General features: G+C 40.9%; 1 protein-coding gene across 2 annotated transcripts in view; it reads right to left on the minus strand.

Moving 5' to 3' along the window:
• Positions 1-24096, minus strand: part of LOC119895889 (transmembrane protein 211) — a 104497-nt gene that overhangs the window by 64177 nt on the left and 16224 nt on the right. For both annotated transcript variants that reach the window (XM_038709282.1, XM_038709283.1), the window contains exon 2: positions 12363-12501. In XM_038709282.1, coding sequence (XP_038565210.1) covers positions 12363-12501 — 139 coding nt within the window. The remainder of the gene's footprint in view (positions 1-12362; positions 12502-24096) is intronic.

A 24096-nucleotide genomic window follows, 5' to 3' on the forward strand; every position in this document is an offset into this window, starting at 1 on the left:
AAAGAGAGTGTGTTTGACTTGAGGCACTGTTGTTTTATGCGTTGCCCAGGGGGGTCAAGACAGGAATGTGGAGCCCTATCTCTCTTCTTTTGTGGTGTGTGTGTGTGTGTGTGTGTGTGTGTGTGTGTGTGTGTGTGTGTGTGTCAAGAGGGAAAGCACGCACCTGTGGAGTGGTATATAAGAAACTGACTCATGGCCAAAAGGAGCCCCTCGTCAAAAAACACTCTCACATGCAGACACTCCCCAGGTCAGTCAGCTTCTCTAATTATTACGTGCCATCCATCTTTCATTAGTGTATTATATTGTCGTCTGAGTGGACATACTGAACATGTGAAAGCACTGAAAGCAGCTGTGTGTTCATCACATTATAACACTATATTAAAGGAGTGGTGCATCATAAGCTCTGGAGTGCTTACAGGAGTGGAGTTAGGGTTCACACTCAAAGTTAAACAGGTTAAAATGGTCGATAAAAAAAAACAAAATTCAGTCAGAGACACTTGGAACTGACAATGTATAGTAAATGCTTAGATATGGCAGAAAAGGTTTTGCTTTTTGAGGGAACCTGAGCACAAAGAGGAAGAACTAACCTCCTTACATGAACATTAAATCTTATGCGCGGTGAATATGGAGCTAAATCAGGGCCAAATGTTTTTTAATTTGAAAAAAAAAATGTAATAGAAATACTAAAACTTGTAATTGAACATTTAAGTTTTGGTCTTAAACTTGAAAAATACAACCATGTATTCAAAATAAAAATAAGTGTTTAAGTGTTTCAGATCAGTTTGTTTCAGAACTTTTTAAACAGAACTTTGTCACTGGAATCTGTGACTTGGATAGAAAGCATTGAGTCACAGTTATACCAGTACCAACAGTTCCTGAAGGCAACATGACTGAGAATCTTCTGCCTTCTTTGTCAGGGTGTCACTCATGATTCTAAGCCCCCCTCTGCAAAATCAGGGCCAAAAGTCTGAAACTGAAAAAACTGATCTGAAACTGAAAAAACAAGATTTGAGAGTGTAACAAAATTGCTTTGATTCTGAAAATATAAAAAGTGAAACTTAAAAAAAATAAGTCCTCAAATATCAACATTTCTATTTTGAATATATGGTTGTATTTTTCAAGTTTAAGACCAAAACTTAAATGTTCAATTACAAGTTTCAGTTTTTCTATTACAGTTTTTTTTTCCAATTAACAAAACATTTGGTCCTGATACACTTCTTCTAATCTTTGATTTTAAAAACTTGGGATACTGCAGACATAACAACAGCCCATAATCAGCTTGGAAATGCTCCCACGATTGACTGGAGGGGCAAATTGGACCCAAAACGGCCTAATTATCTTCTAGTGTGCGGCTACCATTAGTTCAATAAACAGTAAATTAAGGAGGAGGTTGGCTGGGTAGAGGGAGCTGCGCCAGCAAAAAGTGTTTGCATTATTATACCAGCAGAGTAAAGTGTCAGGTTATAATGTACACCTGCATAGATATGACTGGACATTACTAGGCAGCTGATAGCCACACAGCTGTGGGTGAGCCAGTGACTGTGAAACTTGAATGAAACAGCTGATATGAGCTAATTATCTACTCTAACACAAGTGGGACTTTAGTGCCCTGCCTGAACTAACGCTGTTCTCCATACATACTGCGTGTCGGTATATGTAATTTTTTAATCATGTAGATCAATACAATTTGAAGTACAGTATTTGTAGGCTTAAACCCCGGAGGTAAAGATGCATGGATAAACAGAAGTGGTGATAATAATAATAACGGATTTGAGATCCATTGCTGCAAATTCATCCAGTGTTGCAGCTGCATACACGGATCAGATGGATCAAGACTGGTTTAGCTTTATTGCAAGTATTGACATAGCAAAATAAGCAATAAACCACAGCAAAAGTCAACATTCACATCCATTAAGTGCAAAAGCATTTTTTTTAAAAGACCAATGTGATTCATTGTATCCTCAGGGGAAAGACTTACTTTTTATTTGAGACAAATATTTCCCATCTGTCCTGTCTTCTTCTTGCTCTCAGAAAAGCTAATGTGCTCTGTCTCTGATCACCAGCATCACTGTAAATTATTATCTCTCAGACTTGAAAGCATAGCATAGCGTAGCATAGCATAGCATAGCATAGCATAGCATAGCATAGCATAGCATAGCACTGTGATATAAAGTTATATGCAACAGTTTGTACACAGATGTTTCCTACATCTTGCTTAAATTCAAAGAGCACTCATCAGTGGTGGGTTTTCCCAGGCAGCTCAGGACGGTGAAGACGGTTTTGCCGAACTTCCAGAATGAAAGGACAATAAACTTTGGTCAGTTTCAGATCAGCAGCAAAAGCTAGTCAGTCTGTCCACTCGTTCCTCAACATCCTCACAGAATCTAACCGATATCTGCTCTTATCCAGCTGACTCTGAATGTACAGTCAGTCTCCTGCTGCTACTGATGTCCTTGTGAGAGAATATTCCCTCTGCTGCTCCCCCTGCCTCTGCTGCAGACACTTGAAAGCTCAGACATTTCCTGGATCACTACTGTTCTTCCCCTTTCATCTGTACAGACCAGCAACTGTACACACAGTGAAAATATTTCAGAACAGTATACTATTTAATTATTTTCCCCTCTTATTTTTGGACATTTTATCAGCATTGTACACAGAACTACATAGAAAATTGCTGCATTTAAGCTAATGCTTCAGTTGTAGAACCTTTGGTTTCTCACTATTCTGTCACTTAACATTGAGTATATTTAAAGGAATACTTCCACATTTTGGAAAAGACACTGTATTCACTTTCTTGCTGAGAGTTAGATGAGAAGATTAATGTCACCCTCAAGTCTGAAGGATAAATATTAGGCTACAACCAGCAGGTGGCTAACTTAGCAAGCTGGAAACAGGGCTAGCCTGGCTCTGTCTCGTAAAAGCACAAATGAGATATAGCATACTCTCTATCCACTAAGCTAAGCTTACCCGCTGCAGGATGTTGCTTCAGATTTAACGGACAGATATGAGAGTGCCAATTTATCTATAACTATTAATATTCACATCTAACTCTCTGCAAGAAAGCGAATCAACATATTTTCCAATTATGCAAAACCTGTCCCGTTCTCGATAAAAGTGCGGTTTAATCCTGCAGGTCACAAAATTCTGGGAGCAGCGAAACGAGTTATTGTTGAAGTCAGGTAATAATTGGCTTTTTCCTTCATTGTGTGAGCAACCGTGATCTGATTTTATGCTACACACGGCATGAGTCTGCAAACAGCAGGGCGGTCTACAGTGAAGCAGAGTAAATTAAAATTTCAAACTTGGAATTTCTTGACAAAGCATCTGTCTAGCTGTCAACATTGTAAACCAGGCTGGACTAGGAGCTGAAATCTCTATTTTATATGTAGGCTACAGGAATTCACAATAGGTTGGTCCTCATATATATTGCATTTTTAATTCACTTAGCAGAGCTAACACATTCGTTTACCTCATGCAAATGAGAAAGTCATAAACACAAGAAAAGCAATAGCATTTGAGCGGCATTGCCTAATCAATCATTGTGTGTGTGTGTGTGTGTGTGTGTGTGTGTGTGTGTGTGTGTGTGTGTGTGTGTGTGTGTCAGGCACCGGTGGTCTCAACCCTTCATATTGCCTACAAAAACTAATTCTCAACAACACAGATGGCACAAACAAAAACACAACAATGCGGCACAAGCTCTCACTCATCACCGCACACTCACGAGAAGCCTCTGAGCAGAGGATCAATCACTGCATGAGAGGGAAGAGGATAAAACGACATAAGAGAAATGAAACTGAAAGGGGAGCACATAGAAACATGCACACACACAAACGCTCATCTTAGTGCGTGTATGTGTGTGTTTACGGCTGAGGGCCCAGTCTGGAGGAATGAAGCAGCTGCAATCCAACAGCGACACAACAATGAGTCATCCTGGCAGTTGTTCACATCAAACACGCACTAGTGGGAATTCCTTGGAGACACACACCCACACACACATACATAAGAGTTGTATTACTGAGACCATCTAGATCTACTTAGATGGAGTAAAAACTAATCAAACATCCAGAGCACACACCTGAGTGCTGGCACTGGTGAGTGCTCTATAGATGTGTTAGCTCTATAAGCAGGGTTAGCTGTTCCTTATAGCAGAAACTGGTGTTACCATGGCACAAACCTCCAGCTAACAATTTTGTTCACTTTTGTCAAAATGCTTTCAGGCACAAAAAGGAAAAGCTTGCTGTTGAAAAATCTGCAGCAGCATGTGCCAAATAAAGTGTAAAGCCGAGGATAAAGCATGCAGAGCAACTTTAACTAAGAAGAGGATAAAAGAAAGTGATGGGGAAACGTGGTAATAGTACAGAGAAACACCAGCACATCAATAGGCGATGGGTTTCCTTAATTTCCTGTTCTCAACGGTTTACAATCATTACACAAAGATATTACTGAATAACATAGTGATGTTTTAAACTGCACCACACGTGAACTCACAGGTTTCCCATAAACAGCAGCTTTTGGTTTCTGTAAAGAAAAGAAACAGCCCTCAAGTGCAGGATCTGGCTTCCATCTCATCAGCTCTGCTCTAAGTTGCAAAATGAAAAAGGCAAAGAGGCCTTCAGAGGTGGAGGACTCATGCAATATGCATAGCCACTAGTTCTTTGTGTGTGAATGTGAGTGAGTATATATGTGTGTTTGCTGGGGCTTTCATGGCAGGATGACGAAGCAGGAAAAGAAAGGAGACAGGAAAGGACTAAGAAACAGCCAAACATGTTTTGGACCCTGCAACGGTTCCTCTCCATATGACAGAAGTGAAAGGACCGAGTCGGCCCACCAGAACAAATATGAAAAAGTACAAAAATAAAGTGCCACACTTCCTCCACCTCTCCTATCAATCTACCTCCGTTCGTCTTCCTCCTCTCCCCAGTCAACATGTCATTTGTTGCTTGCTACCATGACACGACTCAGGAAGGCATAACCGCACGATGGGCCAGTTTCAGTATGTGTGTGTGGATGTGAGTGCAGAAGGAGAGATAATGAAAGGGTTTCTAGCATATACAGAAGATAAGGAGTGCTAATTAATATTGTAAAGAACATATCAGAGGAAAAATCTCTGAAACACTTTGATATGTGAGGAGGAAAAAAATCAAAGCACAGGCACACTTTCAAAAGGCAATTTTAAAGATAGATAGAAAAAACTGTTGATCTCAGACAGCCGCCTGAACACAAAGTCTATAGGAGAGCTCTCCAGTGAATTAAAAGAAAATAGATAAAGTGGACAGGATGGAAGTTCAGTCTTAATTAAAGACCAACTCTAATTGACTGGTGGACCAATTACTGTGGTGTTTGTGGGTAATGTAACAGTGAGGGAGCAGAGCCCAGTGCGGCCCTGCTCATAATTACAGCAGGCATCAGATTTGACCAATGAGTGAGCTTAGCATACAAAAACACACACAGGCTTTGATTCATAAATAGGCATTAGGCCTAGTTTATCCATTAGGGTACATTTGCAATGATGAGAAATGCTGTAATACAGCAGCGAAACGCATTAATGAATGAATCAAACATGTCGCATGTTTGTAAATGCTTTGTCAAGTTTGCAGATGAATTGGCTGTGCTTTGTTTCTCCAGCAAATATTAATGATTTCTGTGTAAATCTGCTCCTGCCCTGTTTAATTAATGAGATTTGTTCAACTAGAGCACAGACCCGAAGAAAATGTGTGTGTGTGTGATTAATGTCTATTGTCGGCGTGCTGTGAGTCACAGGTGAGGAGGTTACAGTGTCAGCATCATACCGCATCTTAACTGGGTCACATCAGCACACACACACACACACACACACACACATACAGAAACACAAAACAGAGCAGGTGCTTGTGTGTAGAAGCTAAATCGACTTTGCTGTCTCTGATTTCTTTGGTAGATCGGTGAGATTCGGTGGTGTTCCAAGTTCTTCCTGCAAAAAAACCCCCCGTTCTTTTGAGTTGTGTGCATGAGCTTCGAACCGACTGACTCGTGATGAAAGAGAATGAAATATCAGTGATCGACAGAAACTAAGCAAAAAGAGTTTCGGGGTACTGATTGTGATAAAGATGTGCTTATAGGGAATACTCTGTGTTGGAGGAGTTGAAAGGATGAAAGAAAAATTGGATGGAAGATGGGAGGAGTGACAGGTCAGAAAAAGGAGCATGGATTTACTCGACACGCTCTCAGACACACAGCATTTTAAATGAGAAGGAAGCAGCCTGGAGGGCGGAGCAGAAATGAAAGACTCCAAAACAGCGGCTGGCGAGGATTCATTGAGCAAGGCACTTGACCTGAACTTGCTCCCATCACACAGAAATGTGGAAAACTGGACAGGAATGGCTACATTTTGTGCCTGGAGGCAGCTGGAAGGAGTTCAAAGATGGCAGAGATAATCACACAATGCTTCAGTGATGTTTGCGCTCCGAAAAAGAAAGTTCTTTTACTCAGTCTGAGACTTTCTCTAGGAAAACGATTCAGAATACTAATGGTGACATGAAGGATGGTCCAATCATCCTTCCTCACGCAGTGATGAAAGAAAAACTCACTAAGTGTAATTTAATTGTTGGAGGGACACATTCTGCTAACAGTCTGCTGCTTTAATCCAGCCCGATATGGAAAATGTATTCATCCGTATCGGAGAGGTGATTGACAGCTGGCACAGGTACCATATGGGCTCCATCGGTGACAGCAGCACTGAAATAACACAGCAGGTGCTTTGATCAAAGCAACTTCCTATTTTCATCACCGTGCTTCGGAGGACATCTGCATAGCAGCTTTGCCCAAGGGAACGCTGACACAGCAGGCCAGGCTTCCTCAGCATCAGCACAATGAAACTGGATGTGAGAATGTGTGTGTGTGTGTGTGTGTGTGTGTGCGCGCACAGGAATACACACTGCCTTTCCTTTCCCAAGCAGCCAGGGTCGGGGTAAAAAAACACTGAAGGACTCTCTCTGATGGGGATGCAGATAAGAAAGCACCGTTTCAGAGGGTTGCACAGGGGGACTCTTCAAAGGGAAATATTCACCAGGTACAGCTGAGGTTGGATGGAGTTTAGCAGCAAATTAGAAACCTTTATCAGCCAAAAGTTGGTCCAGTGAGTCCATGATAACATTCCTTCAGAGTCGTTTTCATTCATTCTGCTGTGACTGCATAATCCATTAATTCAGTGCCAAGAGCTACTAAAGTGTCACGGTTTTGATTTAAATGCAGTTCTGTGGCTGAAACAAAGTACTGTGATATCTGCAGATATCAGAGGAATAATGTATTTGTTACTGACGTTGTTGTAAAACAAGAGATTGGTATCCAAGTACCCATGAGCAATTTGACCTGCCTCTCCACACACTCAACAACAAATCAAATACTGCTCTAAATCAGTGGTTGCCAACATGAGGGTCTGGACCCCCCAGGGTAGCAAGATACGTCTGAGGAATCACAGGATAATTGATAAGCAGTTTTTTGGACAGTTGTCTTTGTGAAACAGAACACAAAGCAAAACTAAATTTTAACTTGTGGTTCCCCCTTTATTGCTGAGCGCCATTTCTCTTCATGTAAGAATGAAAAACCACAAGCAACACAAAAATGGCCGACTGTACAGGTAAGAAAAAACACTGCGGTTCATATTTCTTTAAAGAGCAGAAAAACACAGCTTCAGGCGTATCCCTTTCAAGTTCTCAACCCAAGCAACTCCTACAGAACCAACATTTTTTTTGAACTGGAATACTACTCACTTGAAGTCAAATCAATAAAAACAGAAAACAGCAAGCAATCTATGCAGCAAATAAGCTGTCACACTCACATTTTTTTAGGTAAGCACATAATGGAAATTAACTCCATATGTTAATATAGCAATAACCCTGCAGGAAAACAGCTGAGATTAAGCTTGTGTGTGCAGCGAGTGCTTGTACACTCAGCCGAGTGTGACATGTCTTCAGCCCTGAACAGATAACTGCTCTGCGCGAATCTGCCTGAGGTGTTGTGCCACAACGAACCCCCAACGTAGTGTTCAGCTGCTTCTGTCAGTGGAGCGGGATTCACTCAAATGATTGGGGAGATCAGCAAGAATGAAGAGTAAAGTTATTGTTCATCAAATCTGGACTGCTAGTTATGTAGAAATAGAAATAAAATGTTATGTTTGTGTGAGTGTTTAATGCTTATATGTTTTTCTTTACCCTGTAGTCTGTTCAGTCTCTGCACACACACATTGCTCACCCAAAGAGCCATCCAATCCAATGGATCGTGACCACTAAGAAGAAGAGACTAATGAAATATGCATGACATGGGGAAAAAACCTCTGCCTTAGCACACAGAAATGTTCTGCCTCCCTTTCTGTCAGAGCATAAAACATTGATGGCGGCGCTCAGCGGCGCAGCAGCAGCTGAACCACTGGATGCAGAGCTGAGTTGAACCTGTAGAGGGTTAGCAAGTTCACATCTAATTCTGGACTTCACCCACGGGACCACACAGCCGAGAAAGAGACGGGCAGTTTCATGTCAAAAAAGGTTTTTCCTGGTTCAACGCAGCCCTCGGCTGTGTGTGTGTGTGCAAGTGTGTTTATAGAGCAAGACCTGAAAAAACTGTTGACATGTTAGGTCATATAAGGAGGTGTTCTTCCACTTCTAACAGAACGTACAAACCAGTCCTGGCATGTGTTTCCTACCTTCTATCCGTGTAATAGCACCAGTGATACAGCAGATGTTAGTAGATGTAAATGTTAGCAAGTTGTGGGTTTTGGAGGTGGGCAGTATCTGACCACAGTTTAGAGACAAAAATAATTCAGCCTCTGGTTGCAGCTTGGTTATGAGTGCAGACTCCTTGTGTTTTTATTTGTCAGTCTGAATAATGGCCACATGTTGGTAGCAAGGGGACTGCAGATGTCAGGATGTCTGAGAAAAAGGCTTACCTGAAAAGTCCTGTTCTATTTCTGCAGTTATTGACAGCCACCACATCTGGAGAAGGAGTTGTCACTTGTACCCTTAATTAGGGCAGAATGGTGATAGTGGAAAGATGATAAAATACTCAAGTGTCAGTCAGAGAGGGTGGGAGCTTCTGTCCAGAGGGCCTCTTAGGTGCAAAATTATCACATAGAGCTTCTGCTGACTAACAATAACCTAAACACTCCACAACATGCGTGACTGTAAATAACCCTTATGTCTAATTAATTAAACATATATCTGTAATGTACTGGCACATTTCAATGTAACAATAAGCTACATGATACTACATACAAATAACAAATGCACTGCATTTTTTGCACTTGTATTTGAAAATCCTTTTTTGCTTTCTTCAGTCCACCACCTTAAAAGTACAAGAAACTTTCATTCCAGACCAAGGACCTAAATACACCTGGCCTTCCCTTACTATCTGATATTTCATTGATTTACTTTTGAATGACCACGCCTTGCAATATGTCTCACTTTAGAAGTCTGCCGTTTTAGAGGAATTATTCAGATGCTTACTAAGTACTACTACCTCACTATAACAATACTCTGTTATAAGTAAAAGTATTGCATTGAAAATGTTCCTTAAGTAAAAGTATGTAAGTATAATCAGGAAATGCACTTAAAGTAGTAAAAGTGCTCAAAGCAGAAAGTAAACTGTCCCCTATGACTGTTATACTAGTAAATATTATATCATTAGATTATTATTACTCATGCATTCATATAAAAGCAGGATTTTACTGCTGTAGTTGGTTGAGGTTGAACTATTTTGTATCAGACTGCAACTAATGATTATTTTCATTATGGATTAATCCACTGATTATTTTCTCCATTAATCAACAGTAAATAATTAATAATCATTTTGAAAATAAAGAAAATGTTGTCACAATTGCCCAAAACGAAACCTTCTCAATGCTTGTTTTGTCAGTCCAACCAAAATAGTTGCCAATTAAAGTTCAACTCATGTACTAGTTGTACTTGTATAAACTGTTGGGTAGTTTAATTTATATAACAAAACATCATATTTTATAAACTCGTCATATGTTTCATGTGTACAAATCTTCTTTTGCAAAGTAGTAACTGAAGCTGTCAGATAAATGTAGTGAAGTAAAAAGCACAATATCCCCTTCATATGTAGTGGAGCAGAAGTAGAAAGTGGCATGAAAAGAAAACACTCAAGTAAAGTACAAATACCTCTTATTTGTACTTAAGTACAATCCTTGAGTAAACATACTTAGTCACGGTCCACCACTGGAAGTCTGTTCAACATGAAATACAACAAATGAAGCAAGAACCTCTCAAAACACTGCTTCAAAGTGACTTAAACCCTGACCTTAATCTTTGTCCGAACATATTTTTGTCACCTTATTCTAATCTTAAACTTAATCCCAATCCTCGAATGAAGTTATGATCAGCAAAATGTCCTCACTTTGTAATGTTTCTCTTTTTATTTGTGTCCCTATAATGACTTTCAGTACGCACACGCACACACACGCACGCTGACATCTCCTGTGCCTGTCAGAGATACTGTAGAAAGCATGGGGATCAAAACAGGCATCACTTCTATCAGCAAAGGGAAAGTTGACAAGCAGCGTCTCTCAGCAGTTCATTTCTCCCAATCTGCTGCAAAACACACACCCTCAAAAACAACACTGATAATATGCACACCACAAAGAAAGCCATTGTTCTTAATCTACTTGTTTCAGTTTATCAGCCCTCTGTGGTAGCACTCTCTCAACACACACACACTTGAAATGCTGGGAAAACAAACACTCCTCTGATCTGCCCTCCTCTGGGCTTTGTGGGCTCTCTGTGAAACCTCCGTCTATCTAGACAAGAGTCGACCTGGAAACGGAACAAAGTCCCGGCTCCTCACTCCGCATTTTCATTTAGCAAACGTCTGTCGCTACGAAAGACACAGAGCTCTATTGCGCAGAATGGGATTACACAAAGAGATGTGCACACACACACACATGCATTCACAAGAGACTCAGCCCTCTCGCTTTGCCACAGATGCCTTCTCATCTTCCCAAAGCGACATTGATCTGATTCTGGAGTCAGACAGAGAAGTATGCGAGCAAGGCTTTAAGCAATAAGCTCCACTTTAAACACACCATTAACCATGCCCGGTGAAAGTTCCATTCTTTTTTAGTAAAGATTTAACCTGCCAAATGAATTCAGCCTCTAATTATGCTCAGTTAAATGCCACATAGAGGGATTTAAATTAGCTACTCAATATTCTCAAGGATAGAGGCTACGTAATTGCTGCTGACGCTAAATAAATGAGAGAGGGGAAAAAATAGGCGGTAGAGGGTTTGTGGATCAGTGGACCTGAAGAACAGAGTGGGTAGATGAAGTGACTTCCAACTTATTAAATTAAAATGGCATCAGAAGTGCTAGAAGAGCTTTAGCAAAGGCATAAAATAGCAGGGACGTAGAGAAACGGGACGAAGAGCGTACAGTTACGCTGTGGCTCTGTAAGGTGGAACTTGAGCTAAATGTTAAAATCAGTATGCTAACAGGCTGATGTTTAGCAAGTGTAATGTTCACCTTAGTATTTGCTAAGTTTTTCAACCCCTAAAACCTATATTTAGATTTGTCAAGTGACAAAAAAATGGTTGTATATTACACTGTGTCATATTTCATCTTAAAGTGTAAGATTTTACAGTTTCACAGTGGTAAATGTGAAGGTGCTACACGTACAATATATGAAAATACTTTGCTGTAAGTAAAGCACACAGGAACCATATCCTCTCATATATCAACTGAAAAACATTTGTACCAACTGTCATTAAAATGGTCTGATGCACAAGGCAAGAGTGTGAAGGCCGGTACTGAGTAGTGACATGAGCCGTGCTGTATTATGGGTTTTAAAAGCACAAGCGTTGACAAGACTACTTGTTTGTTTGAGTGAGCGAAAGCGGCAGCCTGATAAGTCACATGTAGCCCTGAACCAATGACCTGTGTTAAGGAGGCGTAATTGTCTTTTTACAGCACACTCTAAATCTTTCCTCGCCTTCCCTTTGTCGGTTCACAACTTCAAGTGCCACGCACATTCTGGTTGCCTAGCAGCAGCTGTCCGGTCGAGTTGTGTCTTTTGTTTTGTTTTTTTGACTGATGAGCTCTTCTTTTACAGTCCTGGTAATAGGCAGCACCATCAGTGCTTGTTGCAGAGTGGCTTTAACGGTGAAATAAGAAATAAAGAAGGATATCTTCTACTTGAGAGCCTTGGGGAGAATGCAAGATGCTGAAATTATGAATTTTACACAGGTGCAGGACTTTCATTTAAAAAAAAAAAATCTGTTGTTGTTTTTAGCCATTTGTGAGAAGGATGTCCTCCACCACTGTCTGCATATAGCATTAGTGTGCTGATGTCTTTATGTGTGTATTCATATCTGTACAAACCTGCAGCCATCTGCATGTATGCGGCCAGGGTGCAGATCCTCCTCTCACATCCTCCACTGGGCAGGAAGATGGTGATGATGGCCAACAGGGAGCTGACGGCCAGCAGAGCACAGCCTCCTGAACAGAGCACTGCACTAGTCTGAGGAACACAAACACAGAACAATTTCATTTTAACTCCATTTTTTTTTACTGAAAGTAGACCCAACACCACCCTGACACTCACACAGTCGCACATATTCACAGCCCGAAGCAAATTCTTCTTCAGTGGAAGGCTGTGTACATGGTTACCTTCCTGTCAAAAAGTTTTGATTCATTACTATATTTAGAAACACTCCCCAAAGTCTGTGTTTTGGTCAGGTCAGATTGTGTAATCTCACAATCAATCCTCCAAACAGGTTAATGGCTCTCTCAGCTGGAAAACTACACCCTATGGCCAAACAACAGGGCAGTGTCCCTATTCATTACATCTCTGCTTAATCACACTCACACGTACTGCGAGCAAGAGGAACAAAACAGAGTCAAGACACACTATTACACGCACACACGGATGACAGATTCATTCACAACTCTTCTGATGAGCTTTTACTGTATAAATGTATCCATACTGGTATATTTGTCCAAGCAGCCAGCATACTTAAATCCCCAGATTTGAGGAAGTTAGCTCATCTGTTTGCATGTCTGCATAACCTCCTAAACTAACTCGCTCGTTTCAATAAAGCTGCTACACATTCTCCCTTTAAAACGTGTCCTTCTTGGACAAGTCCAACACACTAGCGCAATCAGAAAACAGTGCCACATTAGTGATTAGCATGCCAGCGGGGTGATCGGAGAGAAATGTCTAACATGCATGAGGGAATTACAGCCCTAAAACACGTGTCATTATGCGTGTCCCTGATGTGACTGACGTGAATGGAGGAAGGATGAAAGCGGAGTGATTTCCATGCTTGACAGAAGATTTAATTAGCTTGTTCTGGGTGTTTGGCAGAAAGGCAGAGAGGGGAGCAGGGAAATACTGAAGTGCTGTGATGTTAGTGGTAATGATGATGATTATTCTTTTGACCTTTATTTGTCCAGGTTTGTTAAACATGTGTGTTCTTCTTCACAAACACCCTCCACACACATAAACAGAACATTTACATTCATTCACATCTGTGGTCCACATCAGCTCCTTGGGAAGCTGCTGGGAGCTAAGTGCCTTGCACAAGGGCACCTTGACCATAGCAGTGAAGCAAAGTTAGAGCATGTGCACAATAAGAACAACTCCTTAGGGAAAGTGATTTTACTGTAAATCATTTCAAGAAAGATTATAAGTTTAATTTGATTTAATTTATGACTCGAACATCATCATTCAGCACAGTGATCATTTCTCAGTCCTCTAGCAGTACAGTCTGGTCACAATTTTTTTCCTTTGCAATGGCGGCTGGGACCTAAACTAATTGAAGTTTTAATATAAACCAGGAGACAGCGCACAGATAAATTCTGGAATTTAATTTTGTACAGATACTCATGGTCCCCAGAGGATGAATCTTACTGACGCTGGTGATGCAGGTACTTTGCTTTATGACCAAATGCCTGCAAAACTAATGACATTTCCATCAGCTGTACATTGTGTTTAGTATTAAATAGCAAATGTTAGCATGTGAACACACTAATTTAAGATAGTAGTTGTTCATGGTAAACATAAATGCTAAACATCAGCATGTTATTGAGAGCATGTTAGCATGGTGAAATTACCATTTAGTACTTGTTCCCCTTAAAACCTACAAACTTTTCATAGACATATTCTTCACATATATTTGTCACTATTTACCTAGTAAATTCTCCATAGTGTCATTTTAAGATTGTTATTTCTGCCTACTCTGTACACACAACACATGTTAGGTCTAAGGGTATCATATACTTTGCAGATTGTAAAGCCCTTTGAGACAAGTTTGTGATTTTGGGCTATAGAAGAGGGGAAAGAATTGGCAGGAGACATGAGGTGGAAATGATAAATGTAAAGTTTATGAGAATTAGTAGACATCTTATTGCTGTTTTTTAAGGGAAGAAATACATTCTCATAAAGGAAGTAGAGACATATTTGTCCACTCAAAGTGAAAAAAGTAATGCAGTTTTGGGTACCAGTGGCATAATACATAGGTGGATACACCTGGAAGATGTATCCCTGCTTACATTCCCACCTTTGTCTGAACGCAGAGGTGCATTGGCCATTGGGAATTTCGGGAACATTCCGAACACAGCGTGGAGTCAGCTGTGTACCGTGGCCACAGCTGAATGGCCCGTGTCCGTGTGGGTTCTCTCCGGGTGCTCTTGCTTCTTCCCACCATCCAAAGACATGCAGGCTAGGTTAATTGGTATCTCTAAAATTGTCCTTATCCTTGCGATCTGGCGACCTTTGTGGCACTGCGATGGACTGGTGACCTGTATGAACAATAACCCCCTTTCGCCCGATGTCAGCTGGGATTGGCTCCAGCCCTCCGCAACCCTTTACACAGGATAAGCGGTTGACGATGGATACAAATGTTGACTGGCAGAACAATGTTGGAAACAATTGCAAAGATAGTAGAATATAAATGTGATTGATGGTACGAAGCTGTATCACCGCTTAATGCCACTGCCACTTTGCATTCCACCTGAGCGTCAAACAGCTCAGCCTTGTTGTTCTTACTTACAGAAGGGATTCTATAACACAAATCAGACAGACAACATGAACATTTGGACGGTTTATTGATGTTTTCCAGTGTTTTGAACAGCGACACAGTCACCTCCATGATCACGCCAAAATCCCCAGATTTTGACAAAGTCAGACAAAAGGTCCCTGTGAATCATCGTGCGGCATAACAATGTAGCCAACAAACTACATTCAGAAGCATATATCTACACGACAACACATTACGCAGATAAACAAAGTTATCGGAACGAATTTCCTGGTTTGCAGTCAATGGATCCTGAAGCCACGCCTGGGACACATCTGGGATTATGACCAGTTAAATTAACCACTGGTTAAACTGTCACACCGGTCCGCTGCAGCGAACACTGTCTGTGTCTATCAGACTGGGCCAAACCAATACTTTCAATATTGAGGGGGATACGAGCGGCCCCTCCCAACTGGTACCGATCCTCGTTTCTGCTGAAATCTGATTGGCTCAACGGCGCCGATCAAAGGAGTATACTCTCAATATATGGGGCGGGTTCAATCTCAAAACGTTTTGTACCAGTTTGCAACGTTTTCGGACTGACCAACATGTTTCCTTGCAATGTTGTGCAACGTCCCGCAATGGGCTTCGAGGTATGTTTTCTCCTGTTTGGTGGGCATGTCTCAGGTGTTACCCAATCAGCTGCGACAAGTTTATAAACACAACATCGTAAAAAAAGCAAGAAAATGCAGTGCACTTGCATACACAACAGGGTGTTTGAGGCACCATCGTTTCTGTTGAAAAAATCATTTTGCTACGTTTTGTCAGCGCTGAACTCGCCTATGTTGTCAGGGCTAAACTCAGCCCAGGGTTGTGAGACAAGCAAAACAGAGCAGATAAATATGTAGAAAAGAAAAAAAGGGTGGTGCGGAAAAAAATGAGAAATTAGAAGAAAAAAATGTTGGTACAAGAGGCAGCTAAATGCGCTAAATTAACCGACCTCTTCCTTGGTGGCAAGGTGCTGTGGCAGACGCTGATGAGGCAGGACCCAGCACAGCCACTGATAAGTAATGCATTTATTATATACTGAACCTATTTATATATGCATTTATGTATAGGCATATAGGCTAAATTACACATTTATGTATATTATAAACAACAGTTGAAGGAAGAAGGAAGAGGAGAAGGAACAGGAGAAGCAGGAGGAGAAGGACAATGGAACCCCGAAACAGTGACAGGTACAGAGTCAGTGTGCAGGGCTCTTGAGAGAAATATCTGGCTTTTTAGCATAAAACCAAAACTATGAGCTAAAAGATGCTATTAGACTCCATAGAGCTGAGAAGAACTGAAGATTTGTTTGTGAATTATTGGGGTTGACCAGTATGAAAGACCCCTTTTGCATACAAGCAGTCATGTGATCCATTGTTAACCGAAAGCGAATGGGAAATTCATGTCTGAAACTAGTATTTCATCACCCTATCCATGCTACACACCTCTGTGAAGCTAGGTGGCTCAGCTAGAGCTCAAAGCAACCATTTATATTCACACCAAACACACATTAAACACCAAGCATCTAAATAAGCTTATTTTACAACATAAATCGCGCTGTAATCACTGTACATGGCTGCAGTTATAAGCATCCAGTTATCTCTAATCACAACATATCCTCATGTCCAACCTCTCAAACCAAAAAATCTCCCCCTGAGATCAGCTGTAAAGCTCACATCACTCAAATCACCATAATTACCACCGCACCAATATACATATACAATTACAACCGCTGACTTACGTTTGCCATTTTCGCCATTTTCAGTCCAAAAATCAGCTGATTTGTTACTAAAAATATCACGGGGTGCCATCTTGATTATTGCGCAATACCTGGGAGCTGTGGTTGCATTCTCTCGCCTTTTTCTGCAGAGACAGAGAAGCGCCCCTTTGGAACACACGCTCTTTTTCGTGGTCTGGTAGCCGGCTCGTAGTAGCTACATAGACAACCAAAAAATGGACATTCGCCTGGTATGTTTTTATTCGCCTGGTGTATTTAAAAAAAAAAAGTATCATAACTGTTGTATTTTAGTTTATTTTCATCAAATTTACAGTTACAATTGCATTCCAGGTGTATTAAAAGATAATCAGTTGCATTATAAACTATCTGATGATGATTTGATGGTTTATTGCATTAAAAATATATATTTTTTACCAGACGAGAATGAAAATATCAGATTTTTCTTTATTGCATCTTCATTTAGTCTGTAATGGTAACTTCTGACCTTTCAAAGGAGACCAGAATTATGCATCTAGGAGTTATTCCTGATTCATTTTAGGTATGTTATTTTAGGTGTTTTCCTGAAAAAAGGTGACAGTTTCCAACAGGTTAATATAAAAATTATTGATTATAGCCGCTTTAATATACATATACAATAACAACAGGGACACAAGTAAAGAAAATAATGTGTTGTCAGTAAGAGCTCTTATCTCTGGTAGGCCTACTCCTGCCTGTGTTTTTATTGTTTGGAACCTGGCAAGAAGACGCAGCAGCACACTTGGAGATCCAGAAAAGTCATTTACTTCAGTTGTCTTTGTTCTTCCTCTTCTCCCACTGGAATGATATTCATGTATGCATAGGAACGTCTCCTTTCACTCTATTGCTTGATGTTGGTGTGCCTCGCGGGCTCAGTGTGCAGCCTACCTCCCACCCTGCTGGTCTCAATTCACTGTGTGAGTGGAGTGGAGTGGAGTTTTCGGGTGGGGGGTGGGTGGCAGTCATATTTCAGGTAAACGGTATATTCTAACTAAACAATAAAAGACACATCCTGTTGTAGTCAGGCCAATAATAATGATTTACATAAAAATTACTGTTTGTGATAAATGAATTGCTATAAATGGTTGTAAATCTAAATATTTCCATTTGTAAGCTTTAAATCCAGCTGCTTTTTGTATATTGTGTCCCATTTTTCAGTCACTTAATTATCTGCGAGCACTAATAGAGTGTACACATGACATTTTCTGTGTGCCATTTAAACACAGCCCGAGAGACTAATAAAGGCTACCAGACCGCTACACAGCTATTTTTACAGAAAACAAGCAACATTTCAATGAATGGTTCCCCAATTAATCACTGTGTCTGTTCTGATGAAACAAACTCATAATCATCACCACTTTTACTTACAGACAATACAGAAACATTTTGGAGGCCGTTTTCCTCGAATGTACTTGGGTTGCTCTGAGCACAAGTTAATTTAGTAGAAAATGAGCTGCTAACAGCACTGGTCCTCTCAGTGATGCTTCCTAAATAGATTGTAATTATGTGTTAATAACTGCTCGAGCCACTGAAACAGCTGGAGCTGGAGAGGAAAGCAGGGGGTTGAAAGAGTGGAACACTGTGGAGGGAAGAAATAAAAGTTTTCATTTGGCAGAAGACAGAATGAGACAGGCAGACTTATCTTAATCTCTTAGTCTGTCACTTTGCTGCAGTCTGAAAACCTGATTTGGAAGCTAATCATCTCAGGATATTGTGACTTAAGGTTTGCTGAGGCACAAGGACCCAACATTTACATCACCAGCCAACACTGACACAGACATACCTAGCGAAGTTGACCTACGAGCACCATTTAATCCCACAATACTAGTAAACGACCTGGAGCAGACGCTAAAATATCGAGACAAGTGTTACGATGCTGATAAATAGACGGGCTACAGGCACTGATACACATGTCTACCACAAGACTACCTGGCTCCATCATAAAGAAACTTTATTGGATTCCCACAATAAATGGTCCACATCCTGAGCCTGTTGGAAACCAATAACTGCATCGATACAAAAAACCTCCACCCAGCTGCTTTGAGTAATAAAGGGACAGTCTGAAGGGGACTCTTTGATTTCCAATTACATTAAGGAAGTCGAGGATTACACAGTACGGGCCAATTAAATTTCATTGTCTCCTCAATCGGGAGTTACAAGATGGAGATGGCAAGTCGTGTCTCATTAAACGCACTTTGCCTTTACAAACCCCAGACTGAATGGCTAAATGTTTCAGCGCAGGGTTGTGGAAAATGGAGGGTCTCTGCTCTTCAGAAGTGCCGGGGAAGGGAGACAGTTGATGCTCAGTGTGGGCCCTTGACAGAAATAACCCCACCACTTTACCATCCAATGCCGCCCCTTTATGGAGGACAAGAGGTGAAACGCAAGCACTGCAGACCCACCGATAAGCAGACGAGCGCACCATATTGCTGAACGTGTGTGTGTGTGTGTGTGTGTGTGTGTGTGTGTGTGTGTGTGCACGCCTCGGTGTACATTGTGAATGTGCACAGGTATGCCATCCACACACAACTGCTGCCTCATCCTCTGTGAGCTCAGTCCTCCCATCACTAATCAGCATTCAGCAGCGAGAGAGCACAGCGGTCACAGTAAAGAATCAGCCTTGACATGTTCTGACACAGGGAATCAGCTGAGATATCGCCTGTCCAGACCTCTTTCTGTAAACTGTTTCCCTTCCCCTGTACTTTTTCTCCCTTTGCTTGACGTGCAACTTCATCATCTTTCAGAGGAATCATAATAAACCTGCCAGAGCACTAATACAAAAAAGCCCCCCCCCCTTTAAATTAATGTGCTGAATAATGCATCTTCCTCATTGATCTTCACTGGGAGAAGACTGGGAGAGTGAGTGTAGTGAGGATAAGTGTGTGTATGTGCGTTGGTGACAGCCCTCTGAATGGCTGACGAAGCTGTGTGTACAGAGTGAATACGAGATGGAGAGGAGATGAGGGAGAGAGGGTAGCGGAGATTAATCACCTGACAAGTGGATGGAGTGTCCATTTGTGCCTCAGGGACAGGCTGCAGATAGGATGTGACATTCAGCAGCACTTATGGAGGACATGGGAGCACTAGCACACACACGGGGATGCACATATAGAGTCATACATGCAATGACATGTATGTTCTGAGTGGATATTTCTATTACTGTCAGTTGTAAAGGCATAAGGATTGTGACACAATATTATAAAATCCCACACAGAGTATGATGTTAAGATGTATTATCAGGCGTAGAAAAGAACACTTGTTGGTCACTGCGAGAAGGCTGGAATATTATTAGATACTTTTGGATTCACAGTATGAGCAATGTTGATAACAGTGTAAACACAGTTCAGTTGTGGGGCTCTTCAGATATCAATGATTGACTCAGTGATGGGAAGGATGGCCAAACGATTAAAATCAGTTCCAGGTTGTAACAAGCACAGATCAAAGTCAAGTACACTCTGCGCAGTGTGTCAGGGGCTGGCATTTTAGGTAATGTCGCCTTGAATACATGGTGGGACCAGAAAGAATACATTATCATACATTACAGGTGGGCGTGTTAGAGGCTGTGACAATCATGGCCAAGCACATACACTACTTTCATCCCTGTTAAATAGAAGAGAAAACTTAAAGTTAAAATATGAATATATTGGTGCTGGGCAACGATTAATATTTATTCGAGATTAATCGCATTTTTTTCTGCGATTAACCGCGGTTAAACACATTGTTATGTGCAAAATTGAATAGTGTATTGCGCACTTTTAATTTAAATGTACTGCTATATACCTACAAGTGCAATAACATGTGGTTTGCAATTTTTTTTTTTAAACACAAATAAGGTGCTTTTTACCAGCAATCCTCCCTTTACACAGTAGTGTTAAAATATTTGTTGTAAATCTCAACTTTAAGTTGAGATTTACAACAAATTACATTTGATTAATGTAATCAAATCAAACCAAAGCTATTTGCCACTGGCAGGGAATAACCTTTTATCTAGCTTGTTAAAACAAGTCCAGAGTCCAGAGCCACAATCATAACATCATAACAGGCACCTTCTGAGCAACAGGTTAACATATATAAATCTGTGTCTTGTTTTTTTTCTGAACAGGTATCAGCAGAAACATTCTTCATATATCAGGGAGCAGCATAAACAGTCTCAGTAGCAAGTGTTCCTGTTAGAGTGAGTTGAAGTGGCTGAACTTTTTGTACGTGACGCACAGCACAAATCATTGGAAGAGAGACTGATCCTCGCTGTCTGTGAGTCTCCAGAATCTATTGCTGTTTACTAAATAGGACATCAACAGGAAGGAGTTCGCATGGCAGAACATTCCCGCAAAACTAGATGACGGCCTATCAGGAAAAGTTATGTAGTCTATAATTTTAATTTAAGTTAAATAGGCTACAGCTGTGTAGCACACAGAAGCCGTTGCCATGGTTACTATCCATAGTGCGCCTGCCGTTTACTCGCGGACAGTTGCGTGCTTGTCTCCCTGTCTGTTCACCTGAGGAGAGCAGAGCAACCCCGCAGGGCCAAGCGACTATGTTGTGATTTGATTCCTCAGACCGACATCTTCCCCAATACTAATAATCAGCATGCAATGTGTAGCTATCCACTTCGCTATGGCACTTGATCGCTTGTCTTGTTTTTGTTTATCTACTTCTCCCACACGCTGCATCCAGCGGTGTCTGCCAAAGCCTCCCTCCACTGCTTGCTTGGGTGGGTGATTTGCAGGCTGATCAACATCCCACCCCTCCTGTGACCCATGATTTGACTGTAGGCCTATGTGTATTCAGAGCCAGTGAGCAACAGACTTTCAAAATAATAGCCTAATATTAAAAATTGGGTTAACGTGAGATAATTATTTAAAGCGTTAACGCGATAATAACGCGTTAACTTGCCCAGCTCTGGAATATATATATAAATATGCATACAACTATTTTTAAGATGAATTTATGTTTCACGTTGAAGATCTAACTGTCACTGTTCTGTTCTGTGTGTAATGGTTTGTGATTTACTTTACGTCATCACAATGATCCACACAATAACCATCTGCAGTTAAATACCACATTCTAGTTTTTTGCATGAATATAAATTTATTCCTTAAATTAAGTTCCATAATAATGTCAACAACAACCTGACTGCAGCTGAAACAGATAACTGCAGCCTTCACATGGCTGTAAAGAGAGTCACCAGAGTAAAGGAAAGGCCCTCAGTAGGCAACTAAGAGGCCTGGATTACAGAACTGGTATGAATCAATTAATCTTTATTTTGTCTTGCTTGTATGATCACATGTCAGATGGCTGAAAAATAAGTATAGCTGAGAGTAGACTAAAAATGGAAAGACAAACAAGACATGAATAAAGGGACTTGTGTGATTTTAGAGCCTTCACCAATTAAACCAAAATATTATGGACCACAAGTGTGCTGAGCTGCCGACCGGCTCTGGTTATTCTTTAAGAGCGCTAAGACAGTCTGCATGAAGCCTGCCTCTTGTTATTGTTTTTCCAAACAGAACAAGACATGTTGGTGACCATACCATGTACCCTCACAGTGGTTTGCTAGAAAGACACGCCCCACACATCCCTTCACTCTCTTCACAACGTTACATAGGCCAACTAACACCAGCAGTAACACTAATAGCTGCCATGGTCTCGAACTTCAGAATGGAAAATCCCACTGCTAATTTCAGCTCCATGTCTTCTGCCATTTCATGAATTTGTCACACCATTGTGGTGTCTGATGGAAAGGTTTTTTTGCACATTGTCAAGCCTTTACAAGCCATCATAAAAGCCAGGAGTCAGTTTTTTTGGCTGTGCCTCTCAGTTTCTTTTCTCACATGGAGTTGGTCGTTTGGTTAGCATTTGTTTACTCGCAAACTGCTCTGACGCAGCTCTGCTGCAACTTCACAAAACTTTTGAGTCAGATGGGAAAACTCCAACTTTCTTAAATTATATAATGGTGAGGTACATAAGGTCAAGTGCCAACTTTAATGTCATTATGTAGTGGGAGATGTGAAGAATTTTTATCAAAGTAATGACACTAAAATGAATAATTTAAAAATGTAATACTTAAATAATTCAAAGCCTATGTTCTAAGGGACTGATTTTTGCATTTCAGCACATTTTTTTAACCAATGTCTGAAAAAGCCTACTTTTTCATTAATCTCACTATATGGGCGGACTTCCTGAAGCATTTTTGTCCTCATTTGACTTTAATCCTGATGCTTGTTCTGTCTAATGTCACATAAAGTGTGCGCATTCCTGGAACAGTTTAAATAATTTTGCTGCGGTTAAAATACCTCTAAAACAAGCTTCCATTCTGTTTGGGCCATGAATTGTCACATTTACATGTTTATATGTTCCACTACTCCAGTACCAGTGTCACTATCTTAAATCTTTTCCCAATAAGAATCTAGAAAGCCCCTCATTGTCATCAGGCATCCAGTGTTTTCTTCCAGGGACCCACACAGGACGCTCCCTGCTGCAAAGCAATGCTTTAATGTGGTGTTGAGTCTTCGGTGTCATGTTAAATGAAAACACATAGAGAATCTCTCCCACAGTCAAGAGCATCGCTTTCACACACACACATACACACACACACACACACACACACACACACACAGTTAAATGAACAGGAATAGAAATGCCACATATGAGCCGCTGCAAGAAAGGAAGCAACCCTGAAACAGACCAGAGTAAGGGAAACACACACACTCCTTCATACTGTACTTTGTGAGGGATGTACTGTATGTGATGTGCAGGGATGTTTGATTTGCATCACAGTTCAGGGCGGGAAGTTGGTTCAGAGTCACCAGAGGCTGCAGGAATGCCACCGCAACCTGTCATTTCTGTTCTTACTCCAACTTCTGTCTAGTGTACTGTAATTACCAACCATAGTCTTTTTTGGTAACCAGGCAACTGCCTCGAGGGCCCCTGAAAGGGCCCTAAAAGTCATTGTTTCATTCCATATAATTTGGTTCAATGTAATTGACTGAATACACATTTGCTTAGTAATTTGTACTACTACTAACTACTAAGATGGGTCTCCTAAGTCACTAATAACTTCTCACAATCAGTCAGCTGCTGCAGGTAATGCGCCTTGTTGGGTCAGTGAAAAAAGACAACAATGAAACAACCCTGTAACACAGAAGATGTACGGTTTTGCAGAAATCTCTATTGCTGTTACTCTGGAAAAATGCAGTTTGCTGCACTGATGATCTTATCTAAGCCGTCCCACTAGACCAATATTTTATATTGTATGAAATCTGACTCCTAAGGAAGCCCTCAGAGGCAAGTGTGGAAA

The sequence above is a fragment of the Micropterus salmoides genome, unplaced genomic scaffold (assembly GCF_014851395.1).
Source record: "Micropterus salmoides isolate LMB-PRFRI ecotype aquatic unplaced genomic scaffold, ASM1485139v1 Ms_hic_scaffold_9, whole genome shotgun sequence".
Taxonomy (NCBI): Eukaryota; Metazoa; Chordata; class Actinopteri; order Centrarchiformes; family Centrarchidae; genus Micropterus; species Micropterus salmoides.